The sequence below is a fragment of the Rousettus aegyptiacus genome, unplaced genomic scaffold, assembly GCF_014176215.1.
Source record: "Rousettus aegyptiacus isolate mRouAeg1 unplaced genomic scaffold, mRouAeg1.p scaffold_m13_p_3, whole genome shotgun sequence".
NCBI classification, from domain to species: domain Eukaryota; kingdom Metazoa; phylum Chordata; class Mammalia; order Chiroptera; family Pteropodidae; genus Rousettus; species Rousettus aegyptiacus.
The window spans coordinates 116,965,579-116,989,719 of record NW_023416306.1 but is presented as its reverse complement, the minus strand read 5'-3'; the positions used below and the strand labels follow the sequence as shown (position 1 = coordinate 116,989,719).

Genomic DNA, 24,141 nt, shown 5'->3' with positions numbered 1-24,141 from the left:
TGAGAACTATTGTTTCCATTGCCTATTCTTATGAATATTCTGCTATGCATCATTAACTTTAATCAAACATGATTTTCACCTGTTTGTGGACCAACAGTCCCTTCGTTCCATTTCCTTGCCATCGCTCAGGGCAGTGATTTTACTTTGTGGGAGTGTTTAAATCAGTAAGTATCTCATAGATTTGACCTCAGAATTAATCTATCTGCCATCAAAACAGAACACCTTTTAGAACATCACCGAAAGGAGGATTATCCAGCTGATGCTTAGTGTTTTTCTAATTACTGGGGATTTATTATCTAGAAGGGATCCCATTTCATTGTTGGACGACTTGAGTCTTTAGAAGCGTTATTAAATAAACACTTTTTGAGTGTTTAATTCATATGTATCCTCACGATAAAAAACACTGAATTGTACACTTTAAAATGGTGAATTTTATGTTATGTGAATTATATCTCAATTTTTTAAATTAAGTAAAGATTATCTAAAACCAAGAATCAACCTATGTTTCAATGAAAAGCATTGTAGTTATTCACCATAGAATTAGCAACAAAACAAAAATGTCTTAAAAATAATTGTCAATATATAGTACTGTATTAAATATTCTATCATACATATAACAAATATTTGGAAAGAAGAATTAAAACTGCAGGTTTTAGACACAATCGTGTACCTAGAAACCCTAAAGGAACCAACTAGAATTAGGATATAAAGGATTTTCATTAAGTACAAATAGAAGAAAGAGGACTAGAGATGGACACCTGAGACATAGAAACAGTTAAGGGATAGGAGGAGGAAAAGGAGCCAACAAAGAAGGCTGAGAGGAAAGAGCTGAAGAAACAGGAGGATAATCATTTTAGAGTAATGTTGCTAGAGCCAAGATAGAATTTCAAGAAAGTAATGGTCCAGTAAGATCTGGATTGGAGCATACATTGACTCTGGCATTTAGAATATAATAAACGTAAGAGTAAGGAAGCATTATTTCATAAATCTCACATGTGCTATTTACAAAGTAGATGCTTTTTGAGTAGCATCTTTAAGTAGCTTTGCTCAAAGTATGGGCTGAGGACCAGACTTGGTTACTTGGTACAAGTGCATAATCTCAGGTCCCATCCTCAGGGCCTATTGAATCAGGTGCTACATAAACACATGCAAGTTTTAGGCTGCTTTATAGGTATTTGATGATTGATTCCTTCCTACCTTTCTATAGCTGAACTTCTCAAATGAATAGTCTATGCCTATCACCTCATTCTTGAACTCCTTCCTTAATGAAAACTATCTGGTTTCATTGCTATTGGAAGGGAAATTTATTCAACAAATATTTGTTGAGTTCCTATGTTCCAGACACTGTTCTAGGCGTTGGGCTACATCAGTGAATGAACAAGACAGAAATCCCTGCTATCTTAACTACTTCCTCATAAGATCACCAAATAATAAAGAACTTCCATGAAGATAGTGATTTTTTTTTTACCTCTTGTTTCTCCTCCAAATTATCCTTTCAGCAGCCCAGAGTCATGTGAAATAGCTACTCAAAACAAAACAAAAAAAAATTTGTTTCTGACTAAACAAATATTCTAAGGTCTAAAGATCAAGCTCCACTGGCAATCCATTACTCAATCCTCTAGCTTCCATTTCATCCTTGCCCTGACTGAGTATCCCTGCTATAGTTCTCAACACTATTTTTAAGTCAATGAACAAATTTAAGCTTTACACCAGGTAACTCTGAGGGGGTTCCTCAGGAGCATTTTGGAAGTGAAGTTGGGATTTATATAGTGTTGTGCTGTAACTAAATTTAAATATTTTCACATAAGATGTATATTAAACTTTATTTTGGAACATAATTTTCTTCTTTGATCTCCAATTATTACTTGCATCTTCAGATACCATCCTGGACCATAAACCAGTGTGTTCCCAGTTTGAAGCAAAACAATATTTGTTTGATTATACCATAAAGTATATAAAATAATGCAAGGAGAAAAGAGAAATTTTATAATTACAGTATAATTTTTATTTACTGTATTACCATAATAACTTTAACTTATATTTTTTAACATTCAACATCAATTATTGGTTATGAATATATACTAATTTTACTTTATTATAATTTGTCCATATATTATTACTACTCTTTAAAAGTTTTAAATGTTTTTAAAAATTAATTTTTATTTCCAAAGGTTTAAAACCTCAAAGAATCTTTATGTCTCATTCCATCTCAGTCCTTGGGATGAAATAGTCAACCAGACCTCTAATGTCCAAAAGGGAATCAGTTCTTTCAACCAAAGTTTTAATTTCTTTATGTGCTAACAATGATGTTCAGTTTTGAAGATAATATGTGAATACAAGCCTTTTTTAATGCCACTTTTGGAGATAATTCTTTTTTTTTACCAGAACAGGGAGAAATCTTCACAATATTTGCATTTATATTTTTTCTATTCAGGTGACTTTGGATGGGGTGAATATTTAAAAATTTTTTATTTTGAAATAATTTGAGACTCACAGAAGAGTTACAGAGATAGTACCTGTCATCCAGCTTTCTCTTATATATAATTATCAAAACTAATAAATTAACACTGGTGAAAATGAAAGAAGAGACTATATTAGGATTTCACTTGTTTTTCCTCTAATGTCATTTTTCTGTTCTAGGATCCAGTACAGGATACAACATTATAAGTTGTCATATTTCCTTTCCTTAGTCTCCTCTGATTTTAACAGTTACCTTAGTCTTTCCATACCTTTCACAACCTTGATACATTCAAAGAATTCTGGTCAGGTATTTTGTACGATGGCCCTCAATTTGGATGCATTTGATGTTTTCTCTGATTACAATGATATTATGAATTTTTAGAAGAATGCCATGAGGTGAAGTGCCCTTCTCAGCACATCCTATCCGGAGGTATTCAATAGTGATGTATCTTATAACTGGTGATGTTAACCCTGATCTCTTAGTTGAGGTGATGTCACCTAGGTTTCTCCACTGTGAAGTTAACTATTTTTTCGTTTATAATTAATAAATACTTGAGAGGAGATACTGTGAGGTAATGCAAATATCATGTTTCTCCTTAAACTTTTCCCCACTAATTTTAGCATTCATTGGGGGATCTTTCATTCCTCTCACATGTTTATTAATTGGAATTCTTTAGTAAATAATTGTCCCTTCTCTGAAGTGAAGAGTCTTTGAGTGGAAGCTGCGAACTCATCACCATGTAGAGATCGTAGCCCCTATAATACAGGCCAGGAACACTTGGGGTAGAATAAATTTATTTAACAAATCCTTTGTTTAATATTATGTGCTGGTAACTTGGGGTATAACAGTGTGTAGTCTCTGCTTGAGAGCTTATAGTCTAGTCTGATGTAAGATGATACTTACATTTCTGTATTGAACACTAAGTAGAGTCCTCTGAGTAGCATATGACCCCACAAAAGCCTTTCTAGGACCAACTAAGAATACTAATCTGACTGACTTATTTCCCTATTTTTCATCCCCTCTTCAGCGAGGACGAAGGGGGCCTCCTGCCCTCAATGTCTGTGTCTATCCTTCGACACCTCAAACAAGAGGTCTTCATTGCTTTTCTTCCTCCTCTCAAATCTCACACAGTTTCTCTTATTGACCAACTATAACATGGAACCATGCAGGGAAGGGAATTCTGGGAGATTCATTCGAGTTTAGCTAAACCAACAAAGTTCACGACCACCACAGCTCATTTTGACCATTGCACCTTCATTACAGTATTCTCCTTTGGTTTCATGACACCATGCTCTTTAAGCGTTTCATTGGATTGCTTCCCTTCCACTTTTGTTGCTAGCCATCTGCTTCCCAAGGTTTAAATTTGCGGTCCTCAACCATTTTTGTTCATATTCTACAAACTTTCTCTAACTAGTTTCACCCACTTTTATGGTTTCAACTACTATCTGTACCCTAATGACTTCTAATTCCATTTGCAGCCTAGACCTCTCAGAAATTCCAGGGGAAAATACTCAGTTGTTTGCCCTCAGGCACTTCATTTGTAATATGCCTAAAATGGAACTCATTACCATTTCTTGGAACCTGCTCTTCCTTTTCTAATCCCAATGAGGACTGACAAGTAATTGGGAGAATCCTCAATCATCCCCTCCCTACTTAACTCAATGAGTTCCATATTTTTTTTCTAAAGGCCTTTCATTTAGGACACTGCTTGTACCAATCTTTTTAAAATGAAATTTATTGGGGTGACATTAGTTAATAAAATTATATAGGTTTCAAGAGTACAGTTCAATAATGTCATATATTTATTACATTGTGTGTTCACCACCCAAAGTTAAATTTCCTTCTGTTACCATATATTTGACCCATTTACCCCTACCTACCTCCCCAATTCCGGCTGGTAACCACTAAACTGTTGTCCATGTCCATGAGTTTCTGTTGGTTTGTCTTGTTCCTTTGTTCCTTTCAGTTTTATATCCCACATATAAATGAAATCATATGGTTCTCAACTTTTTCTATCTGATTGATATTTTTGCATCGATTAAGGTTTTTTTAGTTACAAAAAAATTCATAAATATTTGAAACATTTAGTGAATCTTTACAAGTACTTGGTATATCATAAGTACTTTATAATACAAAGGAATAAACATAATTCAGTGATAGGTAATATTTATTTTATAGATGAGTGAATTACAGAAGTTTCTCCTGATTATAGAACTAATAAATGATAAAATAGGAACCTAGACTTCAGAGGTCTAATATCAAAATACAAACATAATTTAAAAGTTTCTTAATCAGGAGAGTCAAAACCTATACTGCAAGAATAAATTAACTCTGAAACCTCAGTGGTTAACACAAGAAAGGTTTATTTCTCACTCATGAAGATTTCAACTCTTTAAGGCAGCTACTGTTGATTCCTGTTATTCTCAGCATTAAGTTCTATAAAGTTGCTGCAAACACTGAGTTAGCAAATACTGAACCATTTGCTCCTAGGGAAAATGCAGGGTTAGGTTCCTGTGGGCCTCTGGTCACAGCTGTTTCATCAACCAATGGGTACATAATCTTGTTTTATATATTGTGTTTTATGTAAGGTGTTTCTGTTTAAAGATACCTTATTTAATATATGTTGTCGATTCATTAGCATTGACCTCTTTGTCAATAGCAACATAACTCATGCCAGAATGAAGCTTATCTAGCACATATTTTTTCTCCCTGAGGCATATCACAGCCTTCTTGTGCTTATGAACACTATACAGCACTTTAGCACTCAGCGTGAGGGCCATTTTAGTTTAACAGTTTGATTTTATTTTCCTATTCTATATATTTTTTACATTTATATTTTTTTATGGTGACATTGGTTAACGAAATCTGGTAAATTTCAGCTGTACATTTTAACAGTAAAACATATATATATTTACATTGTATATTTACCTCCCATAGTAAGATTTCTTTCTGTCACCACATATTTGACCCCTTTTACCCCAACTACCTTCCCCCTACCCCACAAGGGCCATTTTAAGAGTGAAATCACCAAAAATAGTGCAAAAATTGTGACACTAACTAGACTGTGAAAAGGACACGTATTTACAGTGTGAGAAGAAGTGGGAGTATCACCTTATTTGACCTCAGCTGGGAACACACACACAGGCAACTCAAATTTTTTGCCACTCTGCACGTATCTATGAATAATTGTGAAAATAACACAAACACTGATTTTTAGGTCACAAATTTTGGTAGGTGAATTCATAAATACAGAACTCACAACTAATGAGACTCAACTAAATGCTGTGTGATATTTTGCAACTTCAGGCTACTGGGCCTTGTGACACTGCATCTCAACATGCAATTTCTAGGTTACTTCAACAAGGACGAGATGGCTGAAGGGTTATTTGCTAGCTCTTAAATTCTTTGGTCATTCACTATCTGTTGGCAGGAACTAATCACTTGACTCCACCTAACTGCAAGAGATCTGGGAAATACGGGGAATACTAGTTGTCTAGTGAGCAATTAATATTTCAATTACAAAAGGCAAACCAAGAAAAGTAATTGTATTTTACAAAGGGAGGTGCCTGTTGTCAGAGAGTACCCCGTGAGAAGTTGGGGGGAGTGAGGATGTTTCAGATTTCTTATCTACTTTGGTTCCACCCAAGTATCTTTATTAAAATTGCCAGATCACAGAACATTCCAGTCATCCCATCAACATTATCTGCTCACTTCGGCAAGACATGTGATTTATTTTTTGTTCTAAGCCCTTGTAATTACAGTTTGTTGTTTCAGTTTTTCTCTCTCTTCATTTGATCATCCTATATTGGAACTTATCTCACTCCTGTTGGACCTTATCAAGCTATAAGCTTGGTATATTCGCTATAAACCCAGAGCATTTCATCCTCACTTGGTACAGAGTCTGAATCCTTGGCAACAACAGGATTGCTTAACTAATCGCTTGCTACATCATTATGTAGACCGCCGAGAATTTCCCATCCTCGGTTGAAGGAGTCCTCACTGTTCCTCTCTCTGCTTGACTCAGGTAGTTCCACTATTGTTCTAAAAGTCTATCTCTCTAGACACTACTTCTTGGTAATGATTTCTTTATTAATTAGGACTCTTAAGTTTCAAATAGAAGAATTCATATTGAGCTAGTCTAATAATAGCAGAAGTAAAATTTAGTGCATGTTTATTCTGGATCAGTGCCTGACACATGGTAGGTGCTTACTCTTTGTTGAATGAATGCCAGACACTTTGAATGCATTATCTAATTTATTCCTCACAGCAACTCTATACTAGATTTCTCCTTTTTACAGAGAAGAACTCTGTGACACAGAGAGGGTTAGAAACTGCCCAAGACACACAGCTAATAAATATTGGAGCCAGGATTTGAATCCAGACCATCTCATTTTTTTTTTTTTTTTTTTGCTACGGTATTGGGAGTGGGGGGAAGGAAAACTTATTATAAAAGGGTTTTTATAGAATCAAGGGCAGAAATTCATATGGGTTACAGGATGGGCTGGAACTAGGAGCTAGAAATCTGTTGGGAACCCAGGTCATGTTCTTCCTCTGATTTTTCTCTCTGCTTTTCAGACTAGATGTGATACATTTCATGGGCAAAGGGAAAATATTGGTAAAGTCATGCAATTCGTCTCAAGTTTTGACTCACCTTGGAAAACCCCAGCACTGCCCACAACTCCTTTTGTGGACTGGGTCAACCATTCTCTTTCTTTGGTAGTTAATTTCCTTATTTATAAAATGAGAAATTTTTACCAGAGGATTCTTCAGGTTCCTTCTAGCTCTAAAATTCTATGCTCCTAAGTGAACCTTCTAGGGCAGAAGCACATTAATAATGGATTTGAAGGTGTGGGTTTGGGGGATAGAATAGAGGAAGGTTCTAAGGAAAGATGGACTGAATAATGGTTTGAGTGGGGCCTCAGTATTGAATTACTGTTGAGAGCTGGTATCAGGTAAAGACTTTTGGGCATATACAAATGGGGGGACAGAAAAGACTTCTCATCCTGACCAGACCAGATTATTTTGAATGAGCTCTCCCTAATCTATAAGCAGATATTGTGCTCTCTGTCTCTGTTTCTCTCTGTATCTCTCTCTGTCTCTCTCTCTGTCTCTCTCTCTGTCTCTGTCTCTCTCTGTCTCTCTCTCTGTCTCTCTGTCTCTGTCTCTTTGTCTCTGTCTCTGTCTGTCTGTCTGTCTGCCTGTCTCTCTCTCTCTCTCTCTCTCTCTCTGCGTGTATGTTGAGGGGAAAAGATAGCCCCTTTGCATAGTAGTTTAATCTGGTTTATCTCTTTTCTCAGCCCCCAAATTTTTATAGGGCTTTCACTTAGGTCACAGGAAGAGAGCCAGCAAGAAAACCCAAATATTTGAGTGGCCTAATGAGCAAGTCACACCTGAATGGGTCTGTTTCTTATCCATAACACGGCTGGTTTGATCTATGTGATCTCTGAAGTCCCGCCCAGCTTTTAACATTTTCTAGTTCTGGATATTAAATCAAAAGCAGCTCACCTCTTCCTGAATGCTCCATCCTTTGACCAGAACTTTAACTTCATTCCTCTTCTCTGTTTACACCTGGCTCCCCAGTTTCTTTCTCCTGGGCCCCCTTTCTTCTTTGATCCTACTCGCTTTTTAGCTCCTTTGTACCCTCTTTATTTTCTTCTATTTTTCTGCAGAGCCCCAGATTACACCCTGGGTCTCCAGTTCTCCATCTCCATGTCTGCCTATTCCTATTTGCATAGTGCTTCCTAACTGAAGCTATACCCTTAGGTTCCTCCAAGGGTCCCCTGGGATCTCCTATCATTCGTCTCTCTCACAGAAACACACCTTTCTCCAAAGCCAAAGGATCAGGTATTCAGTGGCTCAGGTGACAAACCTGCTGTCAGGTTACAGATATTGTTTCCTGAAAGACCACACTACAGTGTCAGTGGAGACTCGGGCTGCCTGCGGTGCCCTGCCCTTACTTGGCTATCCCACGCAAGGTGAGAATAACCAGAATTCACCTCTAGTACCAGTGCTCACCCGGAAACATGGCTCTGAGCCTCTGGCCCCTACTTCTGCTGCTGTCCTGTGCAGGTGAGAGGAACAGTGAGCAGGGCTGGGAACAAAGGGAATGGTTGCTAGAAAGAGACTTAAGAATGTGGGGATTAACTGGTTAGGCAAAAGATAAAGATACAAGGAAGAGGGACAGGGACTGGAACTAAGGGAGAAAATGAGAGTTAAGGAAGTAGGCCAAGACTTACTGTAGGCTGATGAAAGGGACTCAGCTTCCCATCCCCTTCACCTCATCTTTAGATCTAGGCCAGGACTAGGCTCCAGGACAGGGCTGAGTTTGGGTTCTACATTCTTCCCCTCTAGTGATCTCTGGTTTCTCTCCTTGCAGTGACTCTGGCCCCTACTGGGCCTCAGTCCCTGGACCGTGGTCTCTCCCTCCTGAAGTCATTGCTCTCCACTCTGGACCAGGCGCCCTGGGGGTCCCTCAGCCGCTCACGATTCTCTGCATTCCTGGCCAACATTTCTTCTTCCTTTGAGCCTGGGAGAATGGGGGAGGGACCAGTGGGAGAGCCCCCACCTCTCCAGCCCCCTGCCCTCCGGCTCCACGATTTCCTAGTGACACTGAGAGGCAGCCCTGACTGGGAGCCAATGCTAGGGCTGTTAGGGGATGTGCTGGCACTACTGGGACAGGAGCAGACCCCCCGGGACTTCCTGGGGCACCAGGCAGGTGTGCTGGGTGGACTCGCAGAGGTGCTGCTGGGAGCCTTAGTTCCTGGGGGACCGGCTATCCCTACTCGGCTCCCATGTACCCGTGATGGGCCCTCTGACTGTGTCCTGGTGGCTGACTGGTTGCCTTCTCTGCTGCTGCTGTTAGAAGGCACACGCTGGCAGGCCCTGGTGCAGGTGCAGCCCAGCGTGGACCCCACCAATGCCACAGGCCTTGATGGGAGGGAGCCAGCCCCCCACTTTTTGCAAGGTCTGTTGGGTTTGCTCACCCCAGTGGGGGAGCTGGGCTCTGAGGAGGCTCTTTGGGGAGGTCTGCTGCGCACAGTGGGGGCCCCCCTCTATGCTGCCTTCCAGGAGGGGCTGCTCCGTGTCACTGACTCCCTACAGGATGAGGTCTTTTCCATTCTGGGGCAACCAGAGCCTGATACCAATGGGCAGTGCCAGGGAGGTGAGTGTTGCGGGGCCAGGGCTGGGCTGTGGCAAAGCCAAGAAGGGGTGAGATTGAGGTAGTCCTCTTCCTTACTCTTTCCCTCCTAGGCAATCTACAGCAGCTGCTCTTATGGTAAGTAAGAGGAGAAGAGTTCTGGGGTTTGGACATGGGAAGTTGTTAGCTTCCAGAGCAGAAGAGGAAACTGATGGGAGGAGTGTGGTTTGGCAGTTTTGGGGTGCGATAGTTTGGGCTTGTGTCCCAGCTCTGCCTCTTCCTAGCCATGTGACTTGGGGCAGGTTACAGTCTCATAATGTGCCTCAGTTTTCCCAATTGTAAAGTATAGATAATAATAGCTACTGCAGAGTTGTTGCATGGAATTAAATGAGTTGATACTGTATTTGTAAACCACCTAGAACTGTCCCTGGCACATAGTGCTTAATAAATGTTAGCTAATAAAGATAGGAAGTGGAAAGAAAGGGCAAGACCGGATTACCGTAGCCCTTACTATCTCAGTACACCAGTGCCAGAGACAGACATATTCAGTTGCTGGGCAGATTTCCTGATACAAGGCCAACCGAGGATTGTGTTTAAGCTACCTAAAAGCGTATGAAGAAAGGAGGAAGAAAGGGGCCAGGAGCATAGAAAGGACTCCAACCGGGTTGTTTCTAAGTGATTTTGCACCTTGGCAGGACAGGCCTCTTTCCCTTTCCCCCATCCCAGCATTTAAACCAGTAACACCTATACTCCCAGGGAAAAACCTATGCTTACCACCACCCCCTTCAGGGCTCAGGGCCAGGGTCAGACTCTTCTACTGGAGGAAATATAAATTGACCAGATCCTGCCTGCTCCTCCCTCTGCACCCAGGGGCGTCCGGCACAACCTTTCCTGGGATGTCCAGGCGCTGGGCTTTCTGTCCGGATCACCACCCCCTCCTCCTGCCCTCCTCCACTGCCTAAACAGGGGTGTGCCTCTGCCCAGGGCTTCCCAGTCCTCAGCCCACAGCAGCGGTCGCCAACAGCGAGCCATCTCTGTGGAAGCTCTCTGCGAGAACCAGTCAGGCCCAGCACCACCCTACAGCATTTCCAACTTCTCCATCCACTTGCTCTGCCAGCATGCCAGGCCTGCTACCCCACAGCCCCCACCCAGCACCACTGCCATCTGCCAGACAGCTGTGTGGTATGCAGTCTCATGGGCACCTGGTGCCCAAGGCTGGCTACAGGCCTGCCATGATCAATTTCCTGATCAGTTCCTGGAGGCAATCTGTAGCAACCTCTCCTTTTCAGCCCTGTCTGGCCCCAACCGCCGCCTGGTAAAGCGGCTCTGTGCTGGTCTGCTCCCACCCCCCACCAGCTGCCCTGAAGACCTGCCCCCTGTTCCCCTCACCCCAGAGATATTCTGGGGCTGCTTCTTGGAGAATGAGACTTTGTGGGCCCAGCGGCTGTGTGGGGAGGCAAGTCTGCAGGCTGTGCCCCCCAGCAATCAGGCCTGGGTTCAGCACGTGTGCCAGGGCCCCACCCCAGATGCCACTGCTTTCCCACCCTGCCACATTGGACCCTGTGGGGAACGCTGCCCAGATGGAGGCAGTTTCCTGATGATGGTCTGTGTCAATGACACTATGTATGAGGCCCTGGTGCCCTTCTGGCCCTGGCTAGCAGGCCAGTGCAGAATAAGTCGTGGGGGCAATGACACTTGTTTCCTAGAGGGGCTACTGGGCCCTCTTCTGCCCTCTCTGCCACCACTGGGACCATCCCCGCTCTGCCTGGCCCCAGGGCCCTTCCTTCTTGGCATGCTATCCCAGTTGCCACGCTGTCAGTCCTCTGTGCCGGCCCTTGCCCACCCCACACGCCTACACTATCTCCTCCGCCTGTTGACCTTCCTCCTGGGTCCAGGGGCTGGAGGGACTGAAGCCCAGGGGATGCTGGGTCAGGCCCTGCTGCTCTCCAGCCTCCCAGACAACTGCTCCTTCTGGGATGCCTTCCGCCCAGAGGGCCGGCGCAGTGTGCTGCAGACAGTTGGGGAATACCTGGAACGAGAGGAGCGACGGACCTCACTGGGCTTTGAACTCACTGACAGCCCCAGCTCTGGTATGAGCAAGATGGAGCTGCTGGCCTGCTTCAGCGTGAGTGATCTGCCAAGGCGAAAGCTCCTGGAACAGAGGGATGGGCCCCCAGGGAATTTTCTAATACTGAGAGGCAGTGGTATAGCGCAGTGTTTTAAGCACACAGCTCTGGAGTCAGACAGCTTTTGGTTCATTTTTAAGTTCTGTGATCAACCTTGGGTAAGTTATTTAACCTCTCTGAGCAACATTTTTTCTCATCTATAAATGGGGGAGAATAATGGTGTTATTCTTTAAGATGACTGTAAGGATTACATGAGATAATACATGCTATGGGCTTAACACAGCTCCTGGTATAGAAACATGTAATAAATGTTATGTCACATCAGTCTTTCTAATTCTTTGATTCTTCCCCTTCCTGCTTCAGAAAGGAAAGAGATCAAGTTAGAAGCCTCTAATTCTGTCCCTACAGAGTGAGAATTGGAAGCTGGCAAAATATAGGAAGATAAAGCAGACCTGAGAAAAATTCAAGAGGAGTATGAATCAGAAGACTTGGATTCTAGGTTCAGTTATGCCACAAATTAATGTAGTCTTGGGCCAGTAATTTAATTTAGATTTTTGGGGCTTCAGTTTCTTCTCTGTAGCATGAAGGGGCTAGGATATGTAAATATCACATTTACATATCAATGAGTGCCTGTTATATATAAGGCACTTGCTAGGTTCTGTTAGGACCCATCTTTCTCAAGCCCGGGGATCAGTGAAGTGGAATTAGGTAGACTTGCAGTAATTTGGTTCAGATCTACAAGTATTCATTGAGCCAATTATGGGCCTGGCATGGAAGAGGATATAGGATAAGTTAGAGACATGGTCCTTGACCTAAAGGAGTTTAATATCTGAGGAGATGCACACACTAGCTTCAGATGAAGAACAAGCATCCTAGCAAGTGGAGCTGGAGTGCCTGAGGAAGCTGCAGGAGGGACAGAGAAGACAGCTCTCTTGGCATCTTGTCTGTCTCCCCACCAGCCTGTGCTGTGGGATCTGCTCCAGAGGGAGAAGAGTGTTTGGGCCCTGCAGATTCTAGTGCAGGTAACAGAAGGAGGGGCACATGGGTGGACTGGGTGACAGCTGTGGCCTGAGGTCCCTGCCCAGTGAGGCCTTACGCACCATGACTTCCTGCCCCCAGGCATACCTGCACATGCCTCCAGAAAATCTCCAGCAACTGGTGCTCTCAGCAGAGAGGGAGGCTGCTCAGGGCTTCTTGACACTCATGCACCGTTCCTGGGCCCAGCTGCAGGTGGGCATAGAGGGAGAGGGGAACGGGATGAAGGGGAAAGTCGAGGAATCAAGAGCACCCGGGATCTGGTGTGCAGAGGGCTTGCCCCAGTGGAATGAGGAACTCAAAAGAGGAGACGACAAGAGTACTGAGCATCTCCAGAGCCAGCATCCATTCCTGTGCCCCCACAGGTACCACCATCTGAGGAGCAGGCCCTGGGTCGCCTGACAGCCTTACTGCTCCAGCGTTACCCACGTCTCACCTCCCAGCTCTTCATTGACCTGTCACCACTCATCCCCTTTTTGGCTGTCTCCGACCTAATGCGCTTCCCACCATCCCTGTTGGCCAATGACAGTGTGTAAGGCTCTCTCACACTCCTCCTGATCCTGTCAGGGTCAGGCCAGCCACACTGGCTTAGAACACCTCTTTCCAGAGCTCCTCTCTGTTAAAACTAGGGAGAATCTCCAGTCTGTCCATGACAATGCAGCTGCAGAGAACCAGGGCACAATTTGGAACAGGGCTGAGGGTTAAGACTCATTACTCTCCCCAGCCTGGCTGCCATCCGGGATTACAGCCCAGAAATGAAGCCTGAACAGAAGGAGGCTCTGGCAAGGCGACTGCTGGCCCCTGAGCTATTTGGGGAAGTGCCCGCCTGGCCCCAGGAGCTGCTGTGGGCCGTGCTGCCTCTGCTTCCCCATCTTCCTCTAGAGAACTTCCTGCAGCTCAGCCCTCACCAGGTATGAGAATCATCTGTTTTACTTGACTAGGCCATCTTCTATTGGTGGGACAGGAGTCAGAGGCATGTCAACTAGTCAGCCCCTCCTTGCAAGGGTCCCACAGTGACCCCAACACGAGTGGAACCTCTGCATCTCAGATCCAGGCCCTGGAGGATAGCTGGCCAGCGGCAGGTCTTGGGCCAGGACATGCCCGGCATGTGCTACGCAGCCTGGTGAACCAGAGTGTCCAAGATGGAGAGGAGCAGGTGCGCAGGTGAGTGGTCGTGGGATCAGTGATCATGGCCAGAGTGAGAAAGAGGCAGGCACAGCTGCTGTGATGGGTTGGGGTCCTCAGAAAGATGGGGCATTGGCTCTGGGCAGTGTAGGGCTCTGAGAGAGGTCTCTCCGTAACACTCTCCTAGTTTTATGGCATTTCCTAGTTCAGTGGTCAGAGTGCCTACTCCATGTACTCATGTGGTCCCTGCCTTAGTACCGGCCTCAGTGACCACATGAAGGTCAGCTTCATGCCCTCCTCAGGCTGGGGTCCCTCGCCTGTTTCCTGAGCCCTGAGGAGCTGCAGAGCCTGGTACCCTTGAATGATCCGATGGGGCCAGTAGAACGGGGGCTGCTGGAATGTGCGGCCAATGGGACCCTCAGCCCACAAGGACGGGTGAGCCCTTTGGGATTTCTCTGGGTCTGTGTGGAGGACTTGCTCAGTCATCTCAACCAAGCTTGAACACAGCGTCGCCAGCCCTCTCCTATCCTCTGCCACCTCCATTTCTACTCCATGACCATTCTTATCTATTGCCACCTCTTCCTGACCTTACCCCATCTGGCTATGATACTCCAAACATACCCTTTGACATCTTGAATCCAATCTGCTCCTGTCCCATCCTTGGTCCCAAGCCCTAGCCCAGGCCTTGGGAATTAGAGAGGAGATTTAAGGTTTGCCTGTCTTTTCTCTCCAGTCCCAAACCTTCCTTGGTTACAGGTGGCATATGAACTTCTGGGGGTGTTGCGGTCATCTGGAGGAGCTGTGATGAGCCCTCGGGAGCTGCGGGTCTGGGCCCCTCTCTTCCCTCAGCTGGGCCTCCGCTTCCTGCAAGAGCTGTCAGAGCCCCAGCTTAGAGCCATGCTTCCTGCACTGCAGGGAACCAGTGTCACACCTGCCCAGGTTGGCTTGTCTCAATCTTTGGCATCCACCCCTCTACCCTCTGGAACCCCAGTCAAGAAAATTATGTTCAGGGATACTGTCAGCCTCCCTCAAGCCTCCTATTCGTCTCTTCCAAGGAGGACTTCCTTATCCCCATTCTTCAGCTCAAGAATTGCCCAGAGCCAGGCTGATCACTGCGGGTGGTGGAGAGGGAGCTGGAGGTTTTGGAGGGAAGGTCCTAGGGATCTTTTTAGGTCTTGGCTTCCGGGGACCTGAGAGTTGTTGTTTCCTGTCCCATCCCACCTTAGGCTGTCTTGTTGCTTGGACGGCTCCTTCCGAAGCATGAAGTGAGTAACAGCAACTTCTCAACACCCCCCAGAGGTCTCTGTGCCCTTTCCCTGGCTCCCACATCTCCCCCTTCCTCCCTCTCCGTTCCCGTTATACCTGCTGCCTGGTTGTACTGTGATTGTTGTCTTCCCCAGCACCCTGCTCCTCTTCTTCAAGCCTTTTGTCTCTCTTGCTCCCCAGCTGTCCTTGGAAGAGCTCTGCTCCTTGCACCCTCTGCTGCCAGGTCTCAGCTCTCAGACGCTCCAGGCCATCCCTAGGCGAGTTCTGGTTGGGGCCTGTTCCTGTCTGGCCCCTGAACTGTCACGCCTCTCAGCCTGCCAGACCGCAGCACTGCTGCAGACCTTTCGGGTATGAGAGTAGAAGAGAGGATGAGAAAATCAGGGATGTGGGCTCTGGTCAGGAGGAGTACATCTTCCCTGTGACCATGGAAGACCTCTCATACCTACTCATTTTTTTACACACACCCAGTAATACACACACGCTACCAACTCTCATGCAGGTGAAAGATGGAGTTAAAAATGTGGGAACGAGTGCCGGTACAGCTGTGTGTATCCCTGGTCAGGTATGTGTAGGGTCTCCTGATTAGCTCCTCTCCATGTCCCAGAGCCGTTTCATAGGGCTGGTGTTGCCTCACACACTCACTAGGCAGCGACCCTGAGGGTTCAGGTTAGCTCTGTGCCCACCAAGACCATAGTAGCTCTCCCCGGTTCCAGATGTAGGACAGCAAGACCCACACTGCCCTAGAATATCAAAGCCAAAAGGGTCTGAGAAATCTTCCAGGCCAACCATCCCACTTTCAGATAAAGAGACCAAGGCTCAGAGAAGCTAAGGCACTTTAGTTCCTCAGGTTCCTAAGTAACAGCAACATTTGGCTGCCATTCCAAGGGCTCTCAGTGTGCCTCGCTACAGCGGCACATTCCATTCCACCCTTGACCTATCTTTGGTTCCTCTCTGCCCCATGGTTCTTCTCTGAGGGCCGAGTCCTGACCCTCTCACCTGTCACTACACTGCTACACTCATCCCTACCGGCAGCCCATCCCCACCACCTGGCCAGACTGCCTGCTTCCCCTGCTCCCCCTAAAGCTGCTACAACTGGACTCTGCGGCTCTGCTAGCTGACCGTAGGCGCTATCGGAATCTGCCCTGGTCTGAGCAGCAGGTAACTCTCCCCACTTAACTCACAACTCTCCTCTCTCAATCTGTTCCACCTCATTTGCCGATCCCTCAGCCCCAGATATGGCACTTTATTACTAGTATTCCTTATAATGTGACTTATTTTACTCTTTCTTCTCCCTCCTCCCTATTCTGTCATCTCCCCGCTCCCCGCCCCCTCTTCGCTTTCTGAGAGAAAATTGGATTTTGGGGAGCCTAGGAGGCTGGTAGGGCCCATAGAGTCCGAGGCATCTTAGGTCCTTGGGCAACATTTCTGCTGGGAAGCGGTTCCTCTTTCTTTCTCTTGTAGGCACAGTTTCTCTGGAAGAAGATGCAGGTGCCCACCAACCTGACCCTCAGGAATCTGCAGTGAGTAACTAGTGTTGAACAGTGAGTTGGATTCAACTAAACTAATATTTTTTAAATGCTTACCATGTGTCAGGAACCATGCGATTGGTAATGGGGGGCAGGGGGATGAATGATGAATGGTCCCAACCTGTAGGTGTTCTCCTGGCTCCTCCTCTCCTTATGCCCTGCCTTTCCACAGTGCCACACCTATCCTACTAGATCTAAGGGATTTAGAGGACCTGGGTTCAGGTGCCAGTCCTCTTACTTATTTGTGATCTTGGGCAAATCATTTAACTTCTCTAAGCTTCAGGTTTTTCTTTTGGAGAAAGATAATTAGAATGATACCTACCTCATAGGTAGCTATGAAAATTAAATGAGATAAGCTGTATAAGGTACTTATCATAGTGCCTAGCGCAGTGTAATCTCACAATAGGTATTTGCTGTTATTAGTTTAATCCAAAGAGATTTCAGATCTACTGGCCCAGCAGAAATAAATACCTGTAAGTATTACCTTACCTACACCTACAGTAAAAGAACCATGGGCTTCAGAATCTGAGGATGTGGCTCTAGTCTCAGTTTACCACATTTCTAGTAGAATAATGTTGAGAACATCACTGAACCTTTGTAAATATTTTCTTCTCTGATAAACGTTCATGATATTGTGGGGAGCCAATGAGAATATCTACTGGAAAACATTTTTCAAACTGTAAATTACCATACATGAACATCTGTACTTGTGATGAGAGTGTTTATATCAAGGAGCAGACAAGCTGTGGCATGTGTTGAATGAGCATCTACCCACTCACATACCCACAGGGCTCTGGGCACCCTGGCAGGGGGCATGTCTTGTAAGTTTCTGCAACAGATCAACTCCATGGCAGACTTCCTTGAAGTGGTGCACATGATCTATCAACTGCCCACTGGGGTTCGAGGGAGCCTGGTGAGAAGGATGCTTAGGCATTAGTGGGAGCAGGGAGGCATGGACCCTGGGCACAGAACCCAGCCGCCATGCTCAGCTCTGTCCTGCCTCTGCACTTCCCTCTGCACCTTCCCCGCCTTGTCCCACAGAGGGCCTGTATCTGGGCAGAGCTACAGAGGAGGATGACAATGCCAGAGCCAGAGCTGGCCACCCTGGGGCCAGAACTGAGTGGATTAGACACCAAGCTACTCCTGGACTTACCGTAAGTGCTACCACTGGAGACACTGGATCCTTAGAAAATTCAACCTGGAGTAGAAGATCTGCCCTTAGAAAATGCCCTAGAAGTGGTGTTTTTCTATCTGGTGATTCCTTGACATTAATTATAGCCTGAAGCAGAGTTTTCTATTCAAAGTTGCTCTGCGTATGGGCTGGCTCCCAGAACATGGCCCCAGCATGGGACAGCTGAGGGTGGCAACACTGTGATGTAGCCTGCCAAGCAATCTGAAAATAATCGAGGCCACATTAATAGAGATAAAGTATCTGAAACGAGGGAAGCAATGGTCCAATTTCGCCTCAGACAATTATAGTCTGCTTTGGGCACTGTGCTCTCAGTGTGTTCAGAAGACTAGATAAAGAGGAAATGTCTGAAAAATGTGACAAATGCCTTCAAATACCCCAGGGGCTATCAAATAGAAAGCAGATTGGCATATTTCTGAATGGCCCTATTGGGCATGACTAGGACCAATGAATGAAAATCAGATTTTGCCCAATATAAGGAAAATTGAGGTAGTGAGTTCAGGGTCATTGGAACAAGTCTAGATTGGATGGCCCCATGGCAGGAATGTGGCAGAGCAGATTCACGTATGGGATGCAGAAGAAAGGAGATTAACCTAAGGTTCCTCCCAACCCAGAAATTTTTACCCCATTGCCATCGGAACTATAAGTCAGGGTAAAAAAAGGCTTATATTGGTCTTCTTGGGAATGAGGTGATGATAAAAGCAGTTGACCTCATCCTTACATTTTTATAGGCCTTTCAACAGATTTGGGCTCCTGTACTACATGGTGACCTAATTCCAGAACTGGCAGTCCTAGACAGAATACAAGATACCACTTCTGATTTCTGGGCAAAAGTATTTTTTAAAATACCATTGAAATCTGTTTAAATATGTTGGCTCTTTGAAATAATTTAAAATCGCAAGGGCCTGGATGAGGTGAATGATTCCAGACCATGAATCAGAAGATCCAAGTTCCTCATTATGAAAGAGGATATGAAAAACAACTATTTTACTCCCAGGTTTTGTCATAAGGATCAAATAAGATAACACCTAAAAGAATTTTGTAAATTGTATAGCGCTATACAAATGAGAAGAAACTACCTCACAACAATTAGAGGAAGGGTGGCACTATGGAAAACAAGAACTGGGAGTAAGACCCCACCATTCAAACTCTGTGAACCTCAGTTTCTTTTAATCTATATAACAGGGAAAAATTTTAATGGCACTTAATATTTTTGGTTTTTGATTCAATTAGATGTGGTAGGATTGTTTGTGATTTCTTTTCAGGAGACTAGAAATATGTCACTCCTTTTGTGTGGGAATTGGATCTGGGACTGTTTAATGTCAGTTCCTGTTAGGGCTTCAGGGTTTGATTTGGTGTTACCTCTTGTCTGAGGAATGTAACATTGTATGGTCCCTTCTCCATGTGGCTCAGTTCCAAGTGCCCTGTTATCAAATTGCTATAGGGTCCGATTGATGGACAGACTGTCCAATGAATCCATTATGTTGATCGTTGAGCTGGTACGAACTGCTCCAGAGCAACTGCTGGCACTGACCCCACTCCACCGGGCGGCCTTGGCAGAGAAAACACTACAAAACTTGGTAAGAGTCCACCCTACCAGATTCAGAACTGCTGCCTAGGCAATTGTTACCTTTGAAACAATGTTATCTTATCTTCTAATCCCACACTTTTTCTGTCAAACAGGTTCCCATCTATAAGGCCTTATCTCCTAGATCTACTTCTTGGTTCTATTCCTTGATAACTTGCTTCATGTTTTTTGCCCACATCCCCTGGAGTCTAAGAAAGCCCTTAGATTCCTCTTCCCAATCTTTCTGCCTGCTTCTATTTGGGTTCATTGTTTAAGAAAGCGAACAATGGCAGTGAACATTATAGGTCTTTAGTTGGGAGCTGGAGGAGGGAAGATGAAAGGACTTGGTGTCTCGATGAAAGAATCAGGTTCTCTGAGTCAGAAGTGCATTGTCCCAAGGCCTGATGCCCTTCTCCAGGCTCCAAAGGAGACAACAGTCTCGAAAGAAGTGCTGGAGACATTGGGTCCCTTGGTTGGATTCCTGGGGACAGAGAGCACACGACGGATCCCACTACAGATCCTGCTGGCCCACCTCAGTCAGCTGCAAGGCTTCTGCCTAGGAGAGCCATTTGCCACAGAGCTTGGATGGCTGCTGTCACAGGAACCTCTTCTTGGGTATGGACCTTTGAGAACTTTAGATTCTAACTCATCCTCCACCTAACCTCTCAACCACCATCATTGAAGGCAGCCTATTCAATATGCCTGAGCTCTCTTAAAGACCTGAGTCCCCAATCCTAGCATGTTTTCTTTTCTCCTTCCATTTTCTCATAGTTTCCTCAGCATCCCAACTCCCGATCTTCTTCTTGTCCTCCAGGAAACCAGAGCTGTGGAGCCAGGATGAAGTAGAGCAAGCTGGACGCCTAGTGTTCACTCTATCTACTGAGGCGATTTCTTTGATCCCCAGGGTGAGGTGAAGGAACAAGGGAGGGAGTGAGAACAGAGAGGGACTGGTGAGCTGGTTCTGGGGAGCAAAGGCCGAGGATGTTGAGGGCAAAGGATGCGAAGCCCGATTCTGGGGAAGACTGCTAAAATGAGACAGGACTTTGGAAATAGAGCTGCAGCAGTTGGCCCTGACCTGCTCGGGTCTCCCCCTTCTCCACCTTCTCACACAGGAGGCCTTGGGCCCGGAGACCCTGGAGCGCCTCCTAGAGAAGCAGCAGAGCTGGGAACAGAGCAGAGCTGGACAGCTGTGTGGAGGACCACAGCTCACTTCCAAGAAAGCAGCTCTGGTATCTGGTGTTGTGCGGCCCGCTGCGGACTATCTCCCAGGTGAAACTACCCAGATTCTCATAGCTCTAGCAGGGTGAACAGGAAAGAATATCCAACAATGCAATCAGAAGTTGGAGCTCTAGGTGTGCTCTACCCTGTGAGCAGATTTGCACACCCTCTGTCTCTGGGCTTGGGCTTGCTAATCTGTAAAGCTCAGGAGTTAAAAGGATGATCTCAAGGTCTCTTCTAGTTCTAGGACTCTACAGATTTGGGAATTTTTAACCCATTATATTTTTAGCTCAGGACTCTCCCTTTTCTGCTCTCTTATCCATTAAAAGCTAACTCAGCTCTAGACTTCACTAAGTGTGGAGCTCTGCTGGGAAGATGCTTAGGACTTCAGAAGGAGACACTGTGGGGCTAGGGACTTGGGTTCTCATCTAGATCCGTCATTAACTCTCCTAGGCAACCCCTTTAGTCTTCCACCTATACAATGTGGAGCTTGTCCTCTCTAGTCACTTTTTCTAATATCCTTTGAGTCCTATAAATCTCTCACTACAGTAATCTTTTCACCCATACTACCCACATTGGCCTGTCCTCTAGAAGTTGGAGAGGTCATTCCATCTCTAGATATCTCTCTGGGAATACTTTAATGCTACACTGACCCCCAGGCCTGCCTTCCCCCTTCAGAACCTGTGCCAAATTGTGCAGATGTACGAGGGACGTTCCCGGCAGCCTGGTCTGCAACCCAGATTGCAGAGATGGAGCTCTCAGACTTCGAGGACTGCCTAGCGCTATTTGCAGGAGACCCAGGACTTGGGCCTGAGGAACTACGGGCAGCAATGGGCAAGGCAAAACAGGTTAGGAATGGGAGGCCATTTGGGGTTTAAGGTGGAAAAACATATGAGAGCTGGTTTGGTGTGGTGTGAGACACAAGTAAATGAATAGCTGGGTGAGATGTGGGGAAAATAGGAGATAAAAGAATTAGAGGGTTTGATACATATATACAATGGAATATTACTCAGCCATAAAAAAGGATAAGATCTTGACATTGCAACAACACGCTTGGACCTAAAGAGTATTATGCTAAGTGAAATAAGTCAGACAGAGAAAGACAAATACCATATGGACTATAGTCTACTATTTTTTCTTACTGAGACTCCAGAATCTTTCAATAACACCATTGGCAGAAAAACTTTGATCTAACTCTCTCATTTTACAGTTGAGGAAATTAAGACCTAGATAAGGCATGTGATTTGCCTAGAGTTACACAGCTAAGGACAGAGGCAAGACTAAGACCCAGCATTCTGACTCCAGATCCATTGCTTTTTCCATTTGCATTGTTCCTCTCTTTCTCCTAGTTGTGGGGTCCCCCCCGGGGATTCCGTCCTGAACAGATTCTGCAGCTGAGGCGGCTCTTAGTAGGTCTAGGAGAGCGAGAACTACAGGAGCTGATCCTGGTGGATTGGGGAGTTCTGAGCACCCTGGGGCAGATAGATGGTTGGAGCTCCATCCAGGTAACACCTCCCCTCCTCCCTACCACCTTCCAACATCCATCACATAGATCCAGGCTTCTAGGTTATCTAAACCCCAAGGAATTTTTTCATGACCCTGGCAATTCTTTGTATCTTTTCTTAACACCCCATACTAGTGGCCTTAAGAACTCTGTAGTTTATTCACTCTGAGGATCTGGAGATGTAATATTTCCTCCTGGCTTGTTTCCTCTTTTTCTGTCCTTTTCTTTTTTGGACTCTCAACCTTGCCCATAGCTATTGGATCTTCAGGTCTTAATAATACAAGAATATAATCCAGTAGCCCTTGTTACTTTTCTAATCACTTTCCCATTCATTAATTCCCCATAATTTCTCTCCTTATCCTGTGCCCTCCATCCCCACTTCAGCTCCGGGTTGTGGTCTCCAGTTTCCTGCGGCAGAGTGGCCGGCACGTGAGCCACCTGGACTTCCTTCACTTGACTGCACTGGGTTACACACTCTGTGGACTGCGGCCAGAGGAGCTACGGCATATCAGCAGTTGGGAGTTTAGGTCACCTGTGGAGGGGGTTGTGTGTGTGGTGGTGCTGAGGTAATGGTGGGCTCACCGGGGAGGGAAGGATCATGAAGGAGTGGTCCCATGAGGAAGGGACCTCACTTGAAACCATCTCATGACCATGGACCCAATCACCACGGCTGAATCCAATTCCCTTCCTTCCCACTCTTCCACAGCCAAGCAGCTCTCTTCCTGGGCAACCTACATCTCCAGTGTTCTGAGGACCAACTGGAGGTTCTGGCCCAACTCCTTGTGCTGCCTGGTGGTTTTGGCCCAGTCAGTAACTGGGGGCCTGAGATCTTCACTGAAATTGGTACAATAGCAGGTAGGAAGGCGGGGCCACTGCTGGTGCTGGTTGTCAGGTGTTGGTTTCCATACCATGGATGGACTGAATGGAGGACTGCCCTGGACTTCTCAATGTGGGAGTCTGGGAGGGCGTTTAGGTTAAAGGTTGGAGATGTACTGAGAAAGATCTGTGGTAAGATACTTTGGAAGTGATTGGAAGGGGAGGTCTATAGGTTTGAAGAGAAGGGAGGCCAGTCTAATGCAACATTTTGCCCATCCCACTTGCTTCAACAGCTGGGATCCCAGACCTGGCTCTTTCAGCACTGCTGCGGGAGCAGATCCAAGGCCTCACCCCTCTTGCCATTTCTGTTATCCCTGCTCCTAAATTTGCCGTAAGTATTGATGGACTAGGGTCTGGGGCAATCACAACAGAGCCAGACAGAACCCAACGTAGGCCACACTGGATACACTGATTCCTGGCCCCACCTACAGGTGGTGTTCAGCCCCACCCAGCTGTCTAGTCTCACCAGTGTTCAGGCTGTGGCTGTCACTCCTGAGCAAATGGCCTTTCTGAGTCCTGAGCAGCGACGAGCAGTTGCATGGGCCCAGCATGAGGGGATGGAGAGCCCAGAACAGCAGGGTGAGTTCTCAACTGCACAGCCTGATCTTTCATCTCCTGACCCAGAATCTGACCCCTAACTTGGTGTTGTCTGGCTCATAGAACCACCCAGGGAGATTTCTGATTAAGAGTATACAGGCAGAGAGTTTCCAAGTTCAATGGTTTCCGGGGAGCATAGTTATGATATTACTTCTATTCTCTGTCTCATTATAGGTCGAAGCACAGCCTGGGGCCTCCAGGACTGGTCACGACCCTCCTGGGCCCTGTCATTAGCCATCTGCTTCCTTGGCAACCTACTATGAGCCTGTCTCTACAGTTAAAGAGAGATTGTTGGGAAAGAAACCTTAAGTCATAGCGAATAAAGTGCAAATGAAAGTATGTTCTAATTATTCTCAGGAAGCTGGTGAGGAACATGGGAAATATGCTAATGCTTTCCACCCACCTGAGAATCAGAGTTCCTGGCATGCCATATCTATAGTCTCTTTCCATCATAAATTAACCTCATTGCTTTTTTTTCCTTTTGAGGAGCCTGCTCCCTCCTCACCCCACCAT

At 45.7% G+C, this 24,141-nt stretch overlaps 1 protein-coding gene across 1 annotated transcript; it reads left to right on the top strand.

Moving 5' to 3' along the window:
- Positions 1-7,668: 7,668 nt before the first annotated feature.
- On the top strand, positions 7,669-24,076 carry STRC (stereocilin). The gene is made up of 29 exons (XM_016145001.2): positions 7,669-8,530; positions 8,838-9,623; positions 9,713-9,737; positions 10,470-11,724; positions 12,685-12,747; positions 12,845-12,955; positions 13,126-13,292; positions 13,485-13,671; positions 13,809-13,924; positions 14,188-14,320; positions 14,642-14,824; positions 15,112-15,150; positions 15,332-15,499; positions 15,651-15,713; positions 16,184-16,309; positions 16,613-16,671; positions 17,467-17,590; positions 17,719-17,831; positions 19,311-19,446; positions 19,852-20,048; positions 20,248-20,338; positions 20,546-20,702; positions 21,330-21,499; positions 22,001-22,156; positions 22,540-22,682; positions 22,862-23,010; positions 23,265-23,362; positions 23,463-23,610; positions 23,803-24,076. Exons 1-29 carry the CDS (start codon positions 8,485-8,487, stop codon positions 23,889-23,891), a joined length of 5,298 nt encoding a protein of 1,765 aa, XP_016000487.2. The 5' UTR covers positions 7,669-8,484; the 3' UTR covers positions 23,892-24,076.
- The last annotated feature ends 65 nt before the right edge of the window (positions 24,077-24,141 follow it).